Raw genomic sequence first — 22,271 nt, forward strand, 5'->3', positions numbered from 1 at the left:
CAGAGTTCTCAACTAGAGCAATCCATTTCTTCCATGATGCCCTGGGGGAGAGGGAGGAGGGCTCCAGCTAATCAAAGGGAGGAAAATCCCTACCTGGGGCCACAGCCTACCTCAAGGCAAGATTCTGTTGTGATACAGAGGAATCTGGGCAATCCCTCTAGAATGTGATGCTTTGATTCACAATCTTTTTGAATAGTGTACAGTGTATTCAGGGGTGTGAGTTGACCCATTAAGGCCTTCTTAATTTTCATGCTTCATATTTTCATTATTAAAACTGTAGAAGTGGGGACGCCTGGGTGGCTCAGTTGGTTGGACGACCGCCTTCGGCTCAGGTCATGATCCTGGAGTCCCGGGATCGAGTCCCACATCAGGCTCCCAGTTCCGCGGGGAGTCTGCTTCTCTCTCTGACCTTCTCCTCGCTCATGATCTCTCTCACTGTCTCTCTCTCAAATAAATAAATTTTTAAAAAAAATCTTAAAAAACAAAAAAAACTGCAGAGGTGCATCAGGCCCAGAGTAGAACCCCATAAACTTTACTAACCATGACCATAGTTCACAATTCCAGTTCTAGCTAATTTCAAATACACAGCAGCAATGTCTTAAAATATTCTATAACCACAGTTCAGTCGTGCTCCCTGGTCAGCTCAGACTGACAACACAAGGCACTGGGAGTAACAGCTCAACTGAGAAATAATAGTATTTAACATTGATGAAACACTTATGGTAAGCCAGCCTCTGTTCTAAGTGCTTTTGTAGAGAATAGCAAATTGAAGCCTCGACCACACTCTAAGGAAGGTTCTACTGATTTACAGATGAAGAAACTAGGACTCTCGAAGTTCAATCAACTTGCCCAACATTGCACAATTAGGAAATGACAGCCCATGATTTGAACCAAAAGCAACTCCAGATACTATGCCCTCAGGAGACTGCTGGTTAGCTCCTGATCTGAACTAGGCAGCATCTGAAGGGCCTGTCCAAGGAAGGATCACCAAGGTGTGACTTTTCTACCCAGCCCACCACACTGTGCTGCTTTAAGACCTTTTAAAAGTTATTACGACAATGAGTCAGTTACAGGGGAGCCAACATAGAGAACCAGCCAGAGGTTAGAGGAAAACTCTATTATTTTCTCTTGCTAAAAAAGTAGTGAATCCTCCTAGTGTACTCAGATTTACAGACAGAGAATAGAATGATGGTTGCCAGGGACTGGGGGTGGAGAGAATGGCGGGCCATTGTTTCATGGATTGAGTGAGTTCTCCAGATGGATGGCAGTGATGATTGTGCAATAATGTGAGAATGTACTTCATATCAGTAAACTGTACATTTTAAAATAGTTAAGATGATAATTACATTATGTGCATTTTACCACAGTTTAAAACAATATTTAAAAAGATAATCATGGGGAAAACTTAAATAAGTAATGAATCCTCCTGTTGCTTTAACAAATTAACAAATTGGGGCAGGGGGCGCTTAGGTGGCTCAGTCAGCTAAGCGTCTGCCTTCATCTCAGGTCATGATTCAGGGTCCTGGGATGGAGTCTGCATCTGGCTCCCTGCATCTGGCTCCCTGCTCCTCTCATCCTGCTCATGCTCTCTCTCTCTCTCTCTCTCTCTCTCTCTCTCTCTCAAATACATAACTAAAATCCTTAAAAAATATTAATAAATTACCAAAGGGTTAATATATAATCAAATATCTTTCTGATACATCTTCTTAGAATTTGTCAAGCTTTATTTGTTCTCTAAGACTTAGCAATTTCAGCTAATATTTATGGATGCTAAAATAATGATATTATAAGGATGTAGTTGTACAATCAACCTGTATTCTGTCAGGACTGGTTACTATACTCTATATCATAAATTGCTACTAAAGTAAGACCTATAACCAAAGTAAAATCTAATCATCTTATACATGAAGTTGACCTTATAGATTCTCTGCATCAATTAAAAATTAAAAAGTTTTATTGTTTGCATTTTTTTGTTATGGTGTTTATAAAAGCACTGGCTTTGTGATTCCTAATGGTTTCTCTACATCTGTATAATCAATACTGTGGATGACCATTACCTTAAAGATAAGTTCAGTGAAATGTGATTTTAATATTAATATATTACATTTGCAATGGAGTGCTATTATCTCTGAAAGTGTTTTACATTGATTCTTTCGGTATCCGCATTTCACTTAACAGTATCACTGTGTATCCATGTGTTCAAGCCAGGAACAGAAATAATTTTTAAGACTTTCTCATCTCCCAGTTCTATCCACTGTACTTCCTAAAATCTCTCCATCCCAAGCCCTCTTGCTATTCACTACCACAGTTCTGGTCTTACCACGTCTCATGGGACTGCCATGGAAGTCCCCTAACTTACCTCTCACCACCTGCCGTGCCCCCCACTCCCATCCTCCACATTTGCCAGAGTGCTTACTTAACGCCAAATGAGGGAGTTCCTATCTCGATGAGAAAACCTCAAATGATTCTCCATTATCAACAGAAAATAAAACCTAAAGTTCTTAGTGTAGGATCCAACAGCTCCAAGTGTTTCACTGCCCCAATCCCTCTCCACCCTTCCCTCGTCCTTCCTGCTTCCCCAGGAGAGTCTCCGCACACACAGAACCACTTGGAACCACTTGTCTGTATCCCCTCACACCAACTTTGCAAGTTGATTCATTTGTACTCCCTGAACCCTCTCCCTAAAAAGTCCTCCCCCACCATTTTCCAGCACGGGACATTCTTCTAGACCCAGAGAAAGAAGCTAGTTCAGGCATGACTATTCTGGACAATTCTGTACAGCACATGCTAGAGGAGAAAAAAAGCCCCTTGAACTCCAGTGTCATACATGCGGGCTTTATTATAGATTAGGAACAGCGGTCGCTGGAATGATAAACATAGAGTTGATGAAGGCTCTTTATATAAAAATAAACTTGGAACAACTGCAAAAACCTGAAAACTCTCTATAACAGCAACCTTGCCACCCATAAGCCATCAGTCGGGGGTGGACCATTAAGGGCCAAGAACCAGCTTAGGATATAAGAGCTGGTCAGTGACATGGGAGCACAAGGAATGGATCCTGGAAGAAAGACTCAGGACCAGAACGATGACATCTTTCCTACCCCTTCCTGGCTATAGGGTCACTGATGCGTTTGAGGAAGGAGAAATAAAGTGACCCAAGGGATAAATTCTGGCCCAGCTTTGTTTCTCTCCCTTCTCACTTTCACACGTGGCAGACATCACTCATCAAGGCCAGCGTTCTTTTCCACGGCATTCTCCTCTCAGCACCCAGACCTACGAGCTGGTACATACACATGTCCACACACACACACACACCCATCTGCCACCTTGTTCTGGAGGTTCTCAGTCCTCACCCCAGAGCGCCTACACAGACACCTTTCTGCCTGGTGTTCCTCAAATATTTCCAACAAAGTAAGCATGGAAGTATGTATCCTAAGGGCTCCTGAACGAAACCTAAATGCATGATGAAGTTTAAAGTCTCACATTTGTCAATTGCCTGTGAATTTCCTCCCTAATACATCCATTTATTTTATAATAAAAACCAATATTTTAAAAGGCTTACTACTGGAGAAAACTGACTTTGTTTAGTCCGCCTCTGAGTGCCCCTGGTCCTTAGCCGGGTGTGTGCACACCTGTTTGTGACATAAAGTCTGTCCAGTTCTGTAAACTATACACTCTCTCATGGAAGCAGCTACTTCAAGGCAGCTGATTTTGCTTGTGAACCAGGAGTAATTCGGAGGCTTAAAGACAAATGGACAAAAAGAGCTCTGTAGCCCTTCGTCACTATTCTAGAACCTAGAGTCTGAGAGACTTTTAAAAGAAAAAAAGGATTCCTTCCTGAAAAAGCAAGAAAGGAGAAATATGGTTCTAAGCAGGGCTGTTCTTTCTGAATGGTCTTCCCCATGCCTTGTTAATTCCTCATCCTTTAAAAGTCAGTTTCAGAAGCAGTGGCAGTAAAAACTTTTTCCAACCTTCCCTTCTGTTAAGATGCTTGAGAAGACATTACGTAGATACTTCTATCATATTCCTTCACAATAAAATAAAATTGTTGCCTTACTTATCTCCTTCATTAGACTATCAGTTTCTTGAGAAAATAGTTTTTTAAAAAAATTCTTAAATTTTTAAAAAGAGCACTTAGCATAATACCTGACATGTAAGTGTATAATAATGAATATTTAGTGCCCGTCTTTCATCATTGCCCCTCATGAGCACTACTTTATAAAATATTTTTGTCTGCCAACAGCATTTTAGAGAACATAATGATTAATCAACGCTTCCACTTTACTAATCAAAGACACTTAATCTAACCATGCCATAAAACTAACAAGTAGAACATGTTTTTCAGTATTAAAATGACCTGTTCATTTTAATGACTTGTGCTTTGGCTTACTTATACGGGCTCCTGCAAGTTTTAGCTCAAGATATAATGCCCCGATATTAAAAATATATGTGGCAATTTAAAGTCATTCACATGCGCATACAAAAATCCCAGTTTTTATGGTAAAATCATGGACTCCTGAGACAAAAGGAATATAAAGAAAATTGGAAGTAATCTAGTTCAACTTCCCACTCGAAAATAAGCTTCCTCTTAAATATCCCTGAGAAGAGATCATGTGGTCTCTCCTCAAACCTTCCACATGAACAATGTCCTACTTCCTGCTCTGTTTGCTTCTGAACAGGTCTAACTGAACCCACAGACGGTTCCTGTCACATGAAGAGACAGCAGCATACACAGACAGGGCCGAGGAGAGATGGAGGAAGCTGGTAAGGACTGGCCAACCTGGTGGGCAAGAAGTGGGCCCAGGACCCAAAGTCATTCTCAAATCCCACATGAGGACTTGTAGCCAGGCCATCTTCGCCAAGCTACCTGAAATAATTTTTCCACCAGGCTCAAGCCTCTTTTCAAGGCCCATTTCTGTGGCGCCTCTTTCATCCCAAGTAAATGCCCAGATTTCAAAGGGCGAGAATTGAATGGAAAAGAATGTGATGTCTTGCTGCCTATCAACTAATGAGAGATTAATTCACCACTGCTATTCCTAATGGTCTGCACCCCAATGCCACATCCCCTGTTTGAAGGCTGAGCTGCCAGGTGAGGCCTCAGGTGCTAAGGAGAGGCTGTTAATGACAATTGTGTCAAACTAATCTCGGTGCAAACTACTGCATTTTATTATGTGAATTCCCAGGATAATTGAACACCTTATCAAGGGCATCCACTCAATTAATTTAAAAAAATGTTAACAGAATTCATTTATCATCATTTTTAATCATAACTGCCAAGGACTCTTTTTTTTTTTTTTTAAGCTAGAACCCGACAGTTTTTAAAGAAATTCAAAGTGGTAGGACATATGACAATTTTTTTGCCATTTATTCTTATAAATCATATAAACAGGAATAATAGTTTACATTGTAATTGTGGTCACATGAGTTATACATAAAAGATCCAATCTCTTACTTCTAAATTCAAATTGTCATCGATTCTGTGACTGCTGAAAGCTTATGAAAATGTGCTCTGGCCCCAGTATGATATTGAGATCTTTTTATGTAAGCAAGAAATGAAATAAATCATCAAATGATGAAATTTTGACGCCGCTGTGTTTGATCCTTTGCTAGGGATTATAGATTATTGGAGACAACACCTGCCTCGGGGGGCTTCCATCTGGACGAGGAGAAAAAACATTCCTGTACTCAACGTTCACTCAATGTGAACAAGTACACATACATAAATGCTCACTGATGAAAGGATGGGGAGGGCCCCAGATCCTTCGCTGGCTATTTCAGCACCCCCCCCCAAAGAGAACGGGGTTTAAATAAACATTCCTGAAAATGCCTATGTATCACCAGCTAGGACTCAAAACCCAACATCCGTCCCCTCTCCTAAACACTCCAGTGCGATCTGAATGGAAGACTCCTGTTCTATGTCTAATTTCTGAAACAGATAAAGGGACTTATAAAAATCAGTGGTCTGGGCACCTGGGTGGCTCAGTGGGTTAAGCCTCTGCCTTCAGCTCAGGTCATGATCCCGGGGTCCTTGGATCGAGTCCCGCATCGGGCTCTCTGCTCAGCAGGGAGCCTGCTTCCCTCTCTCTCTGTCTGCCTCTCTGCCTACTTGTGATCTCTCTCTCTGTCAAATAAATAAATAAAATCTTTAAAAAAAAATCAGTGGTCACTGCTGCTCAGTTTAAACCAAAAGACAGTGTAGTTTTCTGCTACCTATTTAATAGGCCACTGATACTAAAGCTAAGAAGGTATATTAAATGTGGATCACGTGCAGCCTGCGTTGCCCTATGTGCTAAATAAATTTTAATTCTTCACTTTGTTCTGTTTCCTCTCTTTCCCTTAACTACCCCCACTTCTCAGTCAAGGTATAGAGTACATTTTTATACATGAGCATGGTAAAGGAAAACCAGTTAATTCTCTGATATTGTTATCCAAACCACAGCATTTGTGAACCTCAGGGCTGGTTGTGCAGAGAAAAGTTTACAAATAATCCCTAGTTTCTGAGGGAAAACTCTGAGCTCATTTTTTCTCCATTTAGATAAAGCTAATGTACATCCTTTGGAAGTTCCCCAGATGGAAGAAGAAACATTTCAGCCCCCAGGCCCGATTCAGCCCACTACCTGGTTTCATTCAGCCTGCGGGTCAGAAATCTCTGGGCAGCCCTACACAGAACACCTCAAGTGTCTACCCCTGAGCCCCAGGGGCCTGCTGAAGTCACTCTATTTAGAAAAGTCTCTAAAAAATTAAAAAGATGCAAATTAGAATTTCAGAGCAAAGTAAGAACAAGAACTTCAATTCTAGAATTTAGAAAACTCTCTTTTGGGGCGCCTGGGTGGCTCAGTGGGTTAAGCCTCTGCCTTCGGCTCAGGTCATGATCTCAGGGTCCTGGGATCAAGCCCTGCATCAGGCTCTCTGCTCAGTGGGAAGCCTGCCTCCCCCTCTCTCTCTGCCTGCCTCTCTGCCTACTCGTGATTTCTGTCTGTCAAATAAATAAATAAAATCTTTAAAAAAAAAAAAAAGGAAAACTCTCTTTTCCTCTTTTTTTCCCCCCAGCAAATCCGCATATCTATTTCCCCACCTTCCCTCCCTCCCCTCATTAGTCTATTCAGGGTCAAGCTTTCTTCCTCCATCACCATCCGCCTCCTTCTTCCCATCACCTCAGCCAGAGATGCGGCTTTCCTCTTTCTCAGAGTTGATGTTTGTAAAATGAGGATCACTAGATAAATGATATCAGCACTTCATCCATTCTAAAGCACTTAAGGCCGGTTAGTGATTATTATGCAAATGAAGTAAATTAATAGGGAATTAAAACAACAATAAGAATGGCAAACACTTACAAGGTCCTAAGTGTCAAGCATTACAAATATTTCATTGACCTTTCAAATCACTATACAAGGTTGGCTCTAGGGAAGTGTACGAAAAGGAGATGGTAAGTTTTTTCTCTTGCAAACATTGTTTTCATATATTCTCTAAAGATTTATTATTTGAGAGAGAGAGAAATCATGCCTTCACATACATGCAGGGTTGGGGAGGCGTACAGGGAGAGGGAGAGAGAGAATCCCAAGCAGATTCCCTGCTGAGCACCGAGCCCAGCTTGATCCCACGACCCTGAGATCACGACCTGAGCCTAAAATCAAGAGTCGGATGCTTAAGTGACTGAGCCACCCAGATGCCCCCGTTTCTATAATTTTAAAACAAGGCTGTGGAATTAAATATTTCCGTATGACTAAGAAAATCAACTGAATTAAGTTCCATTAAGCTCATACACAGTCTTCTGCTGATTGCTTTTTTCCCCTGCAACACAGGGCCCTTCAAAAAAGAAAAGAAGTTCTAGGCTCTTGTTTTCAACCTATGTGCCAATTTTCCCTTTTATGAACTGAAAATTATACTTCACAAGACTCATTGTATAATGGAGCACTTCAATATCAAATCAATACCCAAAAGACATTTTCACACAAACAATCACAGGGGAAACCCAATCATTATTTGTTAAGTGATACAGTTAGAGGTTGACCTTGAGTCCCCTATCTGGCAGATCTTTTTGATTAACAAATTGGTGGAGATTTCATTTAGGAACCAATGTTCCTGGAAGTTATTATAATGGTTAAATAAGTATTGAGCACAGAGACAAGTACTATACCTAAAAAGACAATTAAAAAAAGTAACACAAACGGCCTGACAGCCCACCAAAAACTGTTCCCGACTCCTAATACACGTCTACCTTCGAGACAGGTATATTTCGGATATTTCTGGGGCTCATTTCTCTAGAAAGTATATTGCCTCCCTTTTCAAACAAATTTTTAAAAATTGTTCCACATTATTTACAGAAAATGAAACTGATTCTTCTGAGACTTCTGATATGCAAACATCCAAATTATAAACTGCTTGGCCTTTAAAAGGTTATACAATTTCTAGGAAACGGTACTACAAGAACAAACAGTGTTTGCTCTTTTTCACATTCCTGCTGAAATAAAATAGAAAGACTTCTCTCACACCATGGGTTGATTAAAAAATAAACTCACTCAAGTTCAAGTCCAGTGATGCAAACATGCTGAGTCACAATTTACCCTTGTATTATCTATAATAAAAGGTTTGATAAACAAATTAATAGTAGGGACCACTCCAAAATTTCCTAGATTGTAGTACTTAGGGGCCACAGCTAGTTGGAAAAAGAGCCAGGTGACTTATTTTGAAGCTACCTTTGTGCAGCAATCACCCTGTTTCTACCTTGATGACTGATGTATTCAGACACAAATAAAAGCAGTACAGAATTTTTTAAAAATCGTATGCACACTTTACATCAAACTGAGAAAACATCACTTGTCCACATCAGAGATTACTTGTTTGCTTGTTTATTTACTTACTCTACATTTGATGGTTGGTGGGGATACTAGAGGAAGAAGGAACGTCTTCTATTACCCCTTCCCCAGGCATCTCCTGGTACTAACAGTAAAAGGATATTGCCTTAAGTAACTGGTTCCGAAAACTGAAGTGTGCACAGAAGTTACAGCATACACAAAAGCAGCGTATGAACAAGTGATACCTCATTTATCTGGAGACTTAAGGTTCACCTAGAGCCACCATTTAGCCGTCCCCACAGAGGTGACGACTAGCTACTGGCCATTGGAAGAGTTGAGACTAGAATCCGGGATGGCATCTCTAAGTCCACACTCTCTTCCACTTTGCCACAGCTGGTTTAGAAAGAGCATGGCTTGGTAACCCTTTGAGAGATTCGGTTCAAACTCAGTCACGGCATATTCTTGAAACTAATGACACAACATTTATGGGATGTAGACTTTTTCCTTAATATAGACTATTCTTCCTCGTAGTCTGGCTATATTGTTATTCTACTGCATTTGTTTTTATATTCTAGTGGCGCATTTAAGTGTCAACTACTCGTACCTAGTACATACCTTGCATGCACACGCACACACACACACACACACACACACACACATCAATATAGTGCTTAATAAATATTTGTTGAATAAATAGATGGATGATTCACTGAGACTTTACTGAGTTGTAAAACTAGTGCCCTTGTATAAACAGTGATCTATATGAGGTTATCTGGAATGATCCATTGCTAAGAGTTAGAAAGTTATTTAATTCCTCCATCCATAAAAGGCCTCTGAAAAACCCAGAATTGGTGTGCAAAATGGTGTTTATACGTGCATTTTCCTGGGCAGAGATCACAAAGCTCTCATCATATTCTCTAAAGGGGGGGAGGTGGTCTATGAACCTGAAAAGATAAAGAATTACTAACTCAATGTATCCTCTTATATCCCTTCTATCATATATATGAGCGGTCCAGGTATGCTTACATACCTCCTGGGACAAGAAACTCATCACCATATGGGGTGGTCCTGGCTGCTTTCATATTTCACGGCATAACTTCTGACTGACCAAAGCTCCATCCTCCAGAGTCACACCGAACATATTCAGTGCCTATGCCCCTTGACAGTTCTTCATGTATTTTTAGATAGCTGTCATAACCCCTCCTATCTTCTCCTTGTGCAGGCTGCAAACCCTCAGTTCTTTCAACCAGAGTCAAGGTTCTGCTACCATCGGCACCATCTCCATTCTGGCACTCTCACTGCACTCGGGACCCCACCTGGCCACACGGGTGGTCAGCACCTACCGAGCAGCCCCTCACCCCTGCCCCAGCCCAAGCCACATACCCCTCCTAAACGGAGACCAACCATCACCATGGGGGCAGCTGGTTCACCCCACTGACTTAAAGTTAACTTCTAGTTAAGTAAGACCATTCTTTTTTTTTTCCTTTATATGTGTGGCAGTTTCCCCATGACCCTCCCATTTTGTTTTTTAATAGTTAGTTTGAGGACCCCATTGTAACATTTGACAATTGTTCTTGTCAAACTTCCACTTGAAATGTAACCAGTTTCTTTCAGCTGAGGTTCCTATAGACTCTCAAGTTCTATCAATCCACATTTTAGCTATGTCCCCGTCACCTAGCGTCTCTCTCTGTCTTTCATTCTAGTTCAGATAGGCTTTCCTTAGCATGCAACTTCTACTGCATGGACCATAAAAAAGATGTTGCATAAGAAAAGCCCAAAATAGGCAAGGGTGGGCTAATTAAGAGTACAGACTCTAGAGCCAAATCTCAGGGCTGCCACTTACCAATGCATGCCCTGAGGCGAGTCACTTAACCTCTATTTCCACTTATTCATCTGTAAAATGGGATAGACAACCTCACCTGCTTCACTGGGTAGTTACAACAATAACAATAAAATGTAAGGAGCCCAGAACTCGTGCTATGTAAGTGCTTGTTAAATAAATACTTTAGGTAATACGTTCATCTATGTAGTTACCTAAGTACGAGAGAGTCAAAAACCAAGTGAGTATTGTAAATGAAGAAAATAGCTCAAAGACTTAAAATAGTGCTATTGGGTTCTTCTTCCTACCGTCCACATCCAGACCAACACAGCTCAGACTTGATGTACTCAGCAAAGCCGAGGTACACACCTCTCAGTCTGTTTTCACCAGGGCAGGGAACAGTGGAGAAAGGACATAAGGCCCAGTAAACATGCCTGAGCTACAGAGTTGAAAGGGTTTTACTATTCATTCACTTTTATTTTCAGTCTCTTTTCTCTCTGTTGTTCGGATTGGTCATTTCTGTTGTTTATCTGCGAGTTCACTGATTCTCGCCTCTATCCCTTACGTTCTACTACTGAGCTCACCCGCTGAACTGTTGTGTTCTTTTTTTTTTCTCTTCAAGTCTTTCAGTGATTATATTTGTCAGTTCTAAAATGTCCCTTTGGTTCTTCACTATACCTTCTACATTTTTCACTGAAACATTCTGTTTCCTTACCGGGACTTCCCATTTTATTACTTGCTTCAAGTGTGTTCGTAATTGCCTATGGAAGCATTCTTGTGATGACTGCTTTAAAATTCTTGTCAGATAATTCCAACATCTGTGTCATCTTGGTGTTGATTAGCCCTTGTCATTTACATTCAGATCTTCCTGGGGTTTGGTATGACAAGTGATTTTCAATTAAAACCTGGACATTTGGGGTGTTTTGTTATGAGACTACGGATCTTATGTAAATGCCACAACTAAGAGGGAAGAAGGGTGCTGCCTTATTACCACTAATTGGGGTGGGGCCAGGGAGGGGGGTGGAGTTCAGGTTCTCCTCTCCGTCTGGTTACCAGTGAGCAGTTTTACAGGACATGGGGAGTTAGAGAGGAGAAGGGAGTTGGGGGAAATTGGAAGGGGAGGTGAACCATGAGAGACTATGGACTCTGAAAAACAATCTGAGGGGTTTGAAGCGGCGGGAGGTGGGAGGTTGGTGGAACCAGGTGGTGGGTATTAGAGAGGGCCCGGAATGCATGGAGCACTGGGTGTGGTGCAAAAATAATGAATACTGTTATGCTGGAAATTAAAAACAACAACAACAACAAAAAAAAAAAAACGCCTGCCTCTCCACTCAGCTTCCTCTAACACCACACTAGCTGAGAGGCCTTTTAGGTCCAGAGACTGGCTATGCTGAGTGGAAGTCTAGGCTTCCCACGTGGTGTCCACTGGCACTGGCGGGGGGCGGGGGGTGTTGGGTGCCTCTTACAGCTTCAGAGGGGTGAAGCCTAGGCTCCCTGCTTGGCTTTTGCTGGTGGGATAGAGATGGGGGCAAGCAGTTTACTTCATGGTGTTTAGCTGGAGCAGAGAATTTATTGTCACAAAGTTCTCAGTCTTGCTAGGCTGCTCCTTTCCTAGTCATCTGGCTGAAGAGAACAGGCTTTCTTGTATGTGCTTTTTGTCTGTGCCCATTCGCCTTTTTCCCCATGGCTGGCTTCTACCATATCAAGTCTGAACTAGATGAGGGAAAAGGAAAACCCAGAGAACTCACCGTGTGTCCCTTCTCAGGTCCTGAGGTCCCTAGTAAGTCTGCCTCTTCTCTCCACCTTTCAAAGTCTTTTTATGTTTATTTTATATACAGTGTTTAGGCGTTTGGCTATACTTAGCAGGAGGATAAAGAAAAGTGTATTTGCCCCATCTTTCCAAAGGCATTAGTCTATTTATAAAAGACTTTAACCTACAGAGCTCTAAGACTAGCAGGCATCTACCCAGGAGCCCACAGGATCAACTGATTTAGTCTTGCCCTGGGGTCAAGAGGTGGGGGGTGAGGGGGCTAGGTAGTGGCAGGAGCTGGCTTTCACTGTCATACCCTCTTTGGTGAGAGAAGCAGCCTCCTCCAGACCAACTCGCACGCATACCTAGGACAGCTTCCTGCATTTATCGCCCTTCCTCCTGCTGTTTGCATCCACTCCAGCTGGCCCCCACTGGCACGCCTCAACCCTGCTCCAGTCACAGACTCCTCCTTAGGACCTGAGGAATGAGGCGGGTCACAAGCTCCAGCTGCACTCCCCGAAGTCAAAATGTCTTCCTCTCTGCTTCACCAGAACGGACTTCTCCCCGCCCCCATCCTTCAGGCTCTCCTGCCACTCCCTGCTGAGATCTGGCTGAGGTCCAGGTCAGCACAACAAGCATTTTCTATTAAAAAGCCTAAGACTAAGGTAGCACGACTTTTTCTCAGTCTTTGTTCTCCTAGACCTCTCTTCTGCGTCTGACAGTGTGCTGACCAAGTTTCCTATTAATAGCATCTTCCAGATTATTAGTTATTTGCAATTTGCTTTTATCTCCCCATGTTACTTAATTTTATCTTCACCGACACCTCTGTAACATAGCCAGGACAACAGTATCATGCCCATTATATACATGAAGAAACTGAGACATAAAGCAGATATGCCCACATTGCCATGATATTAGGTGCCAAAATCAAGAGGGGATAAAGCTCTCAGAGGCGCCTGGTCAGCTCAGTTGGAGAAGCTTCCGACCCTGGATTTCGGCTCAGGTCATGATCTCAGGGTTCTGAGACTGAACCAGTCAGTGATGCGCTCCCTGCTCAGCAGTGAGTCTGTCTCCCTCTCTCACTGCCCCTCCCCCTGCTCATGTGCTTTGTCTCTCCGAAATAAATAAATAAATCTTCTTTAAAAATCTGTTTTCTCAGTCAGAGCTCATTCTACACCATGCCATTTTGGCTTCCATGATACTCTAATAAGAGTAATTACCATTTGAGTCGCCCCCCTGCTTATGCACACTCTCTCTCTCTCTCTCTCTCTCAAATAAAAAAAAACTTCTTTTTTTTTTTTTAAAGAGTAATTACCGTTTGATTGCCCGACCCTCTGCAAGACCCAGTACCATATATCTACTATGGAATCTGAAGCTCAGGGAGGTTCAAAAACTTGCCTAATGCCACTCAGCATTATCACTAGTAAGAGGCGAGGAGCTCGTGCTCCATTCTTGGCCCTTTTTTCATCCCATACAACATACTCTTTCAAAAATCTAATTTTACTATGACTTCTCTTATAACTTTCTAAGTCTATATCAACAATCCTGTTTTCATCTCTAAATTCCATTCCTTTATCTTCAGTGCCAAGTGGAGATTTCCACTCCTGGGGCATATCATCATACCGAGCCCCACATCATATCAAGACTAAAAATGACTCCATGAGATCCCCCTCCTGACCTCCCCAGAACGTCGACATTCTCCCAGCCACCGGACATGGAACTTTATAGAGTTGACTTATTCCTTTCCTCACACCCCACATCCAGGCAGTCACAAGTCTTATGGAACATTCCTGGGAAGCGACTCCTCTTTCTCCCTCTTTCTTCCCATGGCTATTTATTCAAAGCCCTGACACTGATACTGGGTCAGCCTTTCCCACAAAGTTCATCTTCTATGCCACTGAATATCCTCCCTGACACAGCTTTATAATATTACTTTCCCCACCCATAAACCTTCAAAGGTCCCAGAATCCATATACAACGAGTCTACCGTCCCTTCCGTAGCTTTCAAGCCCCCCAGAATCTGTCTCCCCTCACCCAGATGGACAGGTTAAACCAGCCTCGCCACTGGTCATCCCCATTTCATATCACCCATGTTTCTCCCTTCACCCAAACTGTCTTTCTGCTCACTTCTGCTTATTCCTATTCCATTATATCCTTATATCTTCATATCCTTGTCTATCCTAGATGTATGTCACACTCCACCCTTTGAAAAGACCAGGTACTCTGGGACCCATAAAATCATGAACTGTGCCCAGCTCAGTTCTAACCCAGCTTAGACGTTATACCATCCGTCCAACCAACAGACTGTACTCTGACTTGTTTACCTTCATTTTGTGGGAGTCAGTCTTATCTCCCATCTAGACAGTAAGCTCAGAAGAATGGGGAAAAGGGGACATAGCTCAAGTTCTCTATTCCCCCACAGCTCTTAGCAAAATGCCAAGCATAAGGAGGAGATTCAATACACTGGTGCTTCTTGAAGTTTTAATATGCATCTGGCAGGCTTGTTTCCCTAGTCTGAAGTCTGTGGATTACCTCATGTGATCTTGAAGCAGACAGTCTACAGACCACATTTTTGTTAAGTCCTGATTTTTCAGGATCGGTTGCAAAATTCATGCCAAAGATAGACATGACATTGGTTTTTATTCTTACGCTCATCAACTAGATCAGCAATAACTTGAACACATGCAATTTTTTGTTATCCAAGAGTTGTTCTTTGAAAACACATGAAGATTTCCTATGCCTGAAACAAAACTCTAGGTCTGGGTATTTTGAAAGACAGGATATATTCAACAAATTCCCTACATTCAAGAAGCAAGAATTTCACCTATAACTGGTTTTCTAATAATCTCATGCAGTAGATGAATTAAAAAATCCATTTGGGGATTCAAGACGGAAGTTAAAACATAGAACTATTCTAGCGAGTAAGGTAATTCATTAGGAATCCCAGCAAACATAGTTTTACAATGAATAATCTCACATAAATGTACAGGTAGGGAGGCAGAGGACTAAGTAGAGATTCAGATGATTCTTTTAGCACTACAGAATTATTTAATGAATTCTCCAAACATTTTAGAATATGCTGAGTATCTATGGAATTAGATATATTAACAAAAAGTGGAAAAGATAATTCAAGAAAAAAATAAAAGAGATACTTGCAAATATCATGCTTCTCATTTAGGTTAATAACCCCAAATTGGATAATATTGTGTAGTTCTTTTTTTTTCTTTAATTTGTGTAGTTCTTAAGCAAGTATGTTACATTAAGGAATATTTCTCGACAATGGAGAACTACAGAATTTCAAGGAGGCCACAATTTTGTGGAGAGTGCACTTTAGATAGTCAGTTTGAAGTTAACGGTGGGTTTTGTGGTGGACTCTGTTTCTGGTTTCATTAGGAAGCTGTTCGCTTTTGAGAAATACGCCCATGTTAACAACCACAATGTAAGTTAGGCGCATTTTAGGAAGGTATAGATGTCTTGGTATAACTAATACCTTCCTTTCAAAGCTTCCTCCAATAAAAAAACCACCTCACTTTTGCTTGAATACCATTAACTGACAGGCAACCTATCTCTTTTCCAGGTAGTACTACTCAGTAGAACTTTCTCCTTCACTAAGAAGGAATCTGCGTCTCTGATTTGACCACTCTCCCAACTGTGTCCCGTGAAAACGTCTGGGTCATGTCTAGGCTTCAGAAGAGTGCTTCTGGGATTTGAATTTAACATTCAAATCTCCCTTAATTCTTCCTTTCTTGTGGCAAAAAAAAATTATTAATTTCTTCAGCCACTTTTCAAATGGCATTTTTTCTAGAAGCCACACCAGTCTGGTCACCCTTCTCTCAGCATTCTGCAGTTCATTAATGTCTCTCACAGCATGGTACCCATCGTTAAGTCCAAGACTCCAAATCTGGCTAGAACAAAATCTAGAGGAATTATTACCTTATATAATGTGTACCCAAGACTGTCTATTAATACTATCTAAAATTACATAAGAGATTTTTAGTAATTTCACCATACCACTAGGTATGTGTTGTAATATCTAGGTTGTAATTAACCCTCAGAGTTCCCATCCCCCACAATGAACTATTTTAAGTTGCATTTCCTACATTCTGTATATATTAAACAGAGTCTGTGGAACCTGCAGTCAGGACTTAAATTTATCACTTTCCAGGCCACTGTTCTTCCCTCCCCCTCCAGAAACCACTAGCTTTGAAGCCCAGGCCACTTTCCTAAAGATACCAGCATCCAGTTCACTGTCTCTCTCCAATCTCTGCCACGGTTCTTTGTGATTTCAGCAATCATACAGGTGATTATTTTACTCCTGCCCTTGCCATTCTTCTGGACTCTTCCTCAAATGACCTTGGCTTCCACTCCACCTCGGTCTCCTACTCAGTAACTACACTTCCTCTTTAATCTCTGTCTCAAACACCCACTCTGAAAGCACCACCTCTTATCCTCGCAATTCCCTTATTCAGGAATCCCTGCCCCATCTGTTCTGCCACCCTACCAGCACATGCAAACCATTTATATCATCTTCTCACTGAGCATCAGCCCCCTCTTGTCCTCCTTCCCTCCTCCCCAGATTCTATAACCCATCAGTATCCTCACTGCCTTACACACTGTTCAGCTCCATGGCACCTCTCTTCCTATCCAGCTCACTGGAAAAAAAATAAATAAAACCAGTTCAACCATCCACTTACTCCAAACCATACTCAGGCAGCTGAATATGGCTGAAAAAAATAGATAACATATATGGTAACTGGTCTCACGTCAAGCTCATGACCACAAACTCCAAGTGAGCCCTATGACAGCTCAGAATCCCATTTCCATTAATCCTTTCACTCTCCCATTCTAGCGACAATTTTATACTTTCTCCCCTCCTCTCAAACTTCCAACTCCACTCCTGCCCTCACTCTTCTCTTGACCTTGCTTCCTAGTTCATGGCAAATAGAAGCAGCTGGAAGGGATCTCTCACTGTTCTGGGTCCCACCCCTGTGTCCCGCTTGTCTGTCTTTGCTTAGTTATATCCACAAGCTGTCCTTAAGTCCATCTAACAGCAGTCCTCTGCCATACCCTGGATCCATTCCCCTCACCTACTCAGTTATAGGAAACACACTCTCCCTCCTACACTATCCATCTTGCCATCACTTTATAAATATGCTTTAAAATCCCCCAGAGTAGAAAAATAAATAAAACATTCCCTTCTCTTGATCCCAATCCCATAGATTGAAAGATACATAGATACATTTTGTTTTCCCACAGCTGTGTGGTCTGAGAAGGTTGTGCTCATGTTTATTTCTCCTGTGTTGGCCTCCGAAAACTAATGCATGCCCTTGTGCCCATGGGGTTAGATTATTATAATGCCCTTCTAGTAACGTTTCCAGCGATGATTTGGGAATAAAGAAAATGAAAAATGACACCAAAGGAACTGTTTCACTAAACGAAATACAAATGTGAAACAGACAGATGTACTCTTCCAGGCAACCATGGTCTGGGTGTAGCACAGAAACTTCCAAAAAGGAGGCATCCAATGAATGTTTACTAGACTGAATTGAACTGCAATGGTTTCTCACTTTACAGGTAACAAAAACTTCCTGGAACCCATGCTATTCAGGATACAGTATAATGAGCAAGAAAAGCCACAACTTGTCTCCAAACCTGCAGGAACAGAAGTAGATGAATGCCCTAGAAAAGAGACAGGAGGCAAGAAGGCCTATGGTAGATTTGAGGGGCAACCAGGATGGGTTTCCAGGAAGGGTGAGTTCATGAAGAGGAAATGATGCTGGAAGCCTTGATAAAATGTATTATTAATGTATTTTTAGGGCATGTGAGTGTTTCTAAATTTTAAATCACCTGATTTGAATTCCCTAAGTGAAAGGACATATGCCATACTTTTTTTTTTTAAGATTTTATTTCTTTATTGGACAGAGGGAGAGAGATCACAAGTAGGCAGAACGGCAGGCCGAGAGAGAGGAGGAAACAGGCTCCCCACTGAGCAGAGAGCCCGATGCGGGGCTCGATCCCAGGACCCTGAGATCATGACCTGAGCCGAAGGCAGAGGCTTAACCCATTGAGCCCCCATATACCATACTTCCTGCTGAAATTTGTTACTGATTGTAAACAGAGGCTATGTCCAGAGAAATAAATTAGAAACTCTTTTATTCTTCTTAAATGTTCTGTAAAATATTATAAAATTTAAGTGTAGTATTCCTTCTCATTTTAACATAACTGCAGCTTTCTAAAAAGATGAAAGAAAACAGAAAATTGAAATTTACACCTTCTGAAGGGGATTACTGGGAATGACTCCAAATTAAAAAATGTAGAAACATCTATCCAACACACCCACAAGAGATTCAATCCAGCCTCCATGTGAATTTTAGAAGATGATCTCAGTGATGTATACAGTACAAATTTATTATACTAAACAATAAACACAGGGTATATAAATATTCCGAAGTTACTTAAGTTATGAGAGAGAGAGTTTTTCCAATAGAGTATCACATTCAGCCTTTGAAAAACATAAATTTATGAGCATTGTGGTCCAAATAAAGTAAAAATCTCTCTCTCCTATCATCTAGAAATTTAAGTCAAATTATCTGTAAGTCAATATTACAGAAGCCAAATATATTGATTTCTCTGGACCATTCTCCATTCTGTTCCTTTTGCCTGCATGCATGCAGCAATCAATGCGTTAATTTCCAAAGCAATCATGAGTTAACGTCTCACCACTGCATTTTGTTCAAATGTTCTATTTTAAATTATTCCTTTAAACAAAGGGCCATTCTTCTATCCTTGTGTTATTGTATGCTACCTTTGAATAGTTTCCAGGAATAAAATAACTGATCATGAGAAATCAAAACAGTTGCTCTTACCATCCTTTGTACGAAGTTATTAGATGACAGTGCTGATTCATGATTTAACAACTTTAACATGTTGTAGCCTACACATGGTGTTTTAAATGTTCCCTTGGCAACAGACATCATTTCACATGCCCATTATCAATTTTCTTTTTTTTGTTATTGCATTTATTTATTTGACAGAGAGAGCGAGAGAGCACAAGCAAGCAGAGCAGCAGAAGGAGAGGGAGAAGCAGGCTCCCCACCAAGCAGGGAGCTCCATACTAGTGCTCGATCCCAAAACCCTGGTATCATGACCCAACCCAAAGGCAGGTGCTTAACCAACTGAGCCACCCAGGTGTTCAGCCATTAACAGTTTTCAACATGAAAAATTGTAGCTTTAAAAGAAAGCATTACCAAAAAAAAAAAAAAAAAAAAAGCATTACTTTTGATTAAGAACATTTCCAATCCACAAAAGGGACAAGAGAAATTAGAATACCTGAAAATACAGTGCAGTTTTAACAATGTCTAAACATATACTCACTGCAGGACATTACTAAGAAATATTTTCAGAAATGTTTCTTTAGGAACTTTAATTACCATCAATGTATAAAAATAAATAACAGAATTTCTGTCCAGATGGCATGATTAGTGCTGTTTTTCAGAAAAAAGAAAGCTTTTAAAATATCAATATCTGTCTTATACTTTATAATTCCACCTAAAAAAGAAATAAAATCTGTTTACAGTGCATCATGCTCAAAGCCTAAGTTACTTCTTAGTTTGAGTCCCAAAGAACACCATTCTTTTTCAAAAAGTAGATCAGTGTACTTAATAGGCTCTCTCTGGTCTTTGTCTCTGATAAAGTTAAATATGTAGTTACTGACTTAGCTTATAGCAATAAAATTATCCTGGTAACAGACAAGGAAGCGGGCCCAGAATTTGTTTGGATTTTTCAAGACCTAGCTGTTTATTTAGGTATTATTTCCAGTATTTAGGTTTCTTAGAGCAGTCTCTCCACCATAAGAAATATAAAACATGGATTTAAAACATTTAACAATCAACAACTATATGAGACATTCCTTCAAGCAGCAATAATAAACCAAAAATATTCTATATAAATATGCAAAATATATGCTCCTTTCCCATCCCTTCATCCCCCCCCAATCAAACTCAGCATCATCATGTTCCACGTCATTCGTGTATTTGTTATCTAGAACAGGAAACCCCCCAATACATTCAGCAAAGTAAAATGTTTCTATAATTTTCTATAATAATAATGTTAAAATTGCAAATGGCTACTTTGTGACAGGAGTTGCTCCAATCATTTTATATATAGCAACTCATTTTAGTGTATAGTGTGTTACTGAACACAGGGCACTAGCTTTCTTTCCCAGCTTCCCCTAACCTTGGTGACACTAGTGGGAGGTGAGAAATATTTATAAAAAAAAATAATTTACTTTGATAATGGTGGATAAAGGTTCTAAACTATACCTTACAAAGAACAGTAACGTTAAACCAACAAAAAGCTACCTCCCTTTGTCTTTTATCTTTTTCCATCTTCCTTTGCAATTATAAGGAGTTTTGTTTTCATTTAGATGAATAAGTTGAAAGAGCGGCTAGGCAGCCTTTCTTAGTCTCAAATCCTTCCCACCCCCGCACTCTCATAAAATAATATATGACAAATGGGGTTGTCTGCCTTGGAGTTTCTTTTCTTTTCCTTCTCTTTCTTTCTTTCTTTTTCTTTTTTTTTTTTCCCTAATCATGGTCCGAATTTTTTCTCTTCCCGTCAGAATGTCATGTTTTAATGACTGCATTCCCCAAACCTCCTTTCCTCAGCACAAATCTTTTGTACTAGACCATAGTTAAAGACTACCTAACGCACTCCACACGACCCTTAAGAGAGGCGGTGGCTTAAGAAAGGGGTTTCCCTAAATCAGCTGCCAAGAACACGCAAGCAGTCCCACCCCCTTTCCGTCTTCCGGAAGCACCCCCCACTCCAGATCCTCGAGGGCTGCTTGTCCAAATCTGCACAACTCCCATGCCACTACAGCAAAGCTTTTTCAGAAAACAACAGAACACGGCCCCCTCTAACACCCTCTTCCTGGAAACACAGGACTACCCAGGCCGGCAGCCTCTCCCCAAAGCTGGCCTCCCGAATCCTTTGGTCGGGATGTTCCAACGTCCTGGTCCCAGATGGGCACCCGCGCGCTCCGGCTTGAAGGCTAAGGGTGACCGAACCCAAGGCAATTTCCAAATGCCCAGGCGGGTCCAGACTGCAGAGAAACTGTGCCTCGTTCACTCACCACCACCACTCAAGCCCTCTCACACCGCAGCCAGGCCGGCCGCTTTTATGGGTTCCAAGTTTCAATGCTCCCAGCAAGATGGGGACATCTGGGCAGTTCTGGGCGAGGACAGTCACAACTCCCAACCCTCCTGCAACGCCGCCCCTCCAGAATGAGACACGCACACCTTGGGATTTCTGTTTTCCGCGGCCGGGAGGGGGAGGTGGAGAATGGGAGGGGGAACTGGAAGGGAGTAGGGTGTGGCGAATTGTGGAGGGAAGGGGTAAGGAACACTTCCAGCCACATCTCTGCCCCGGACCGAGCCGGATCTAGTGGCAGCCCGCCTGCCCGTCGCTTTGTTGTCAGCGTGCTTCGCAGCCGGCGCGCACGCCGAGCGCAAACACGCCCCAAGAAATCATCGCAACTGGCCAAGCGGGCCCTACAGCCCCCAACCCCTTGGCGGAAGGAAGAAACTTGTACGCGGGCGCGCCAGCAGCCAGGATGCTGCTGTTTGCCTCCGAAAACAATTTTTAAAGCCGAGATAACAATGAAAATGAAATAAAATGAATCGATAGTATTTCGTTTTCTTCCGAGCCTTTAGGGAAAAAAAAGAAAATTTCCTGTTTTTTACCAGTGCGCCAATATTTACAGTCGCCCGTGGCGAAGCGAGCTGAGGTTGGTGCTCCAGGTAGAGAGCGCCAGCGAGGTGCAGAGCCGAGATGCGGAGAAGGGGACCGGCTGGGGGACCCGGTCCCCGACGCCATTTGCGGGGCAGCGGCGCCCGACGCCCGCCTT

The 22,271-nt window shown here is 41.8% G+C and overlaps 1 protein-coding gene across 2 annotated transcripts in view; it reads right to left on the bottom strand.

The window, feature by feature from the left end:
• Positions 1–22,271, bottom strand: part of RTN1 (reticulon 1) — a 217,715-nt gene that overhangs the window by 194,988 nt on the left and 456 nt on the right. Inside the window, exon 1 of one of the 2 annotated variants that reach the window (XM_032344373.1) lies at positions 22,108–22,265. The exons of the other annotated variant lie outside the window; for it this stretch is intronic. Coding sequence (XP_032200264.1) covers positions 22,108–22,240 — 133 coding nt within the window. The 5' untranslated portion in view covers positions 22,241–22,265. Of the gene's footprint in view, positions 1–22,107; positions 22,266–22,271 lie in introns of those variants that run through there. 2 annotated transcript variants of the gene reach the window in all.

Source organism: Mustela erminea, chromosome 5 (genome assembly GCF_009829155.1).
Source record: "Mustela erminea isolate mMusErm1 chromosome 5, mMusErm1.Pri, whole genome shotgun sequence".
Taxonomy (NCBI): domain Eukaryota; kingdom Metazoa; phylum Chordata; class Mammalia; order Carnivora; family Mustelidae; genus Mustela; species Mustela erminea.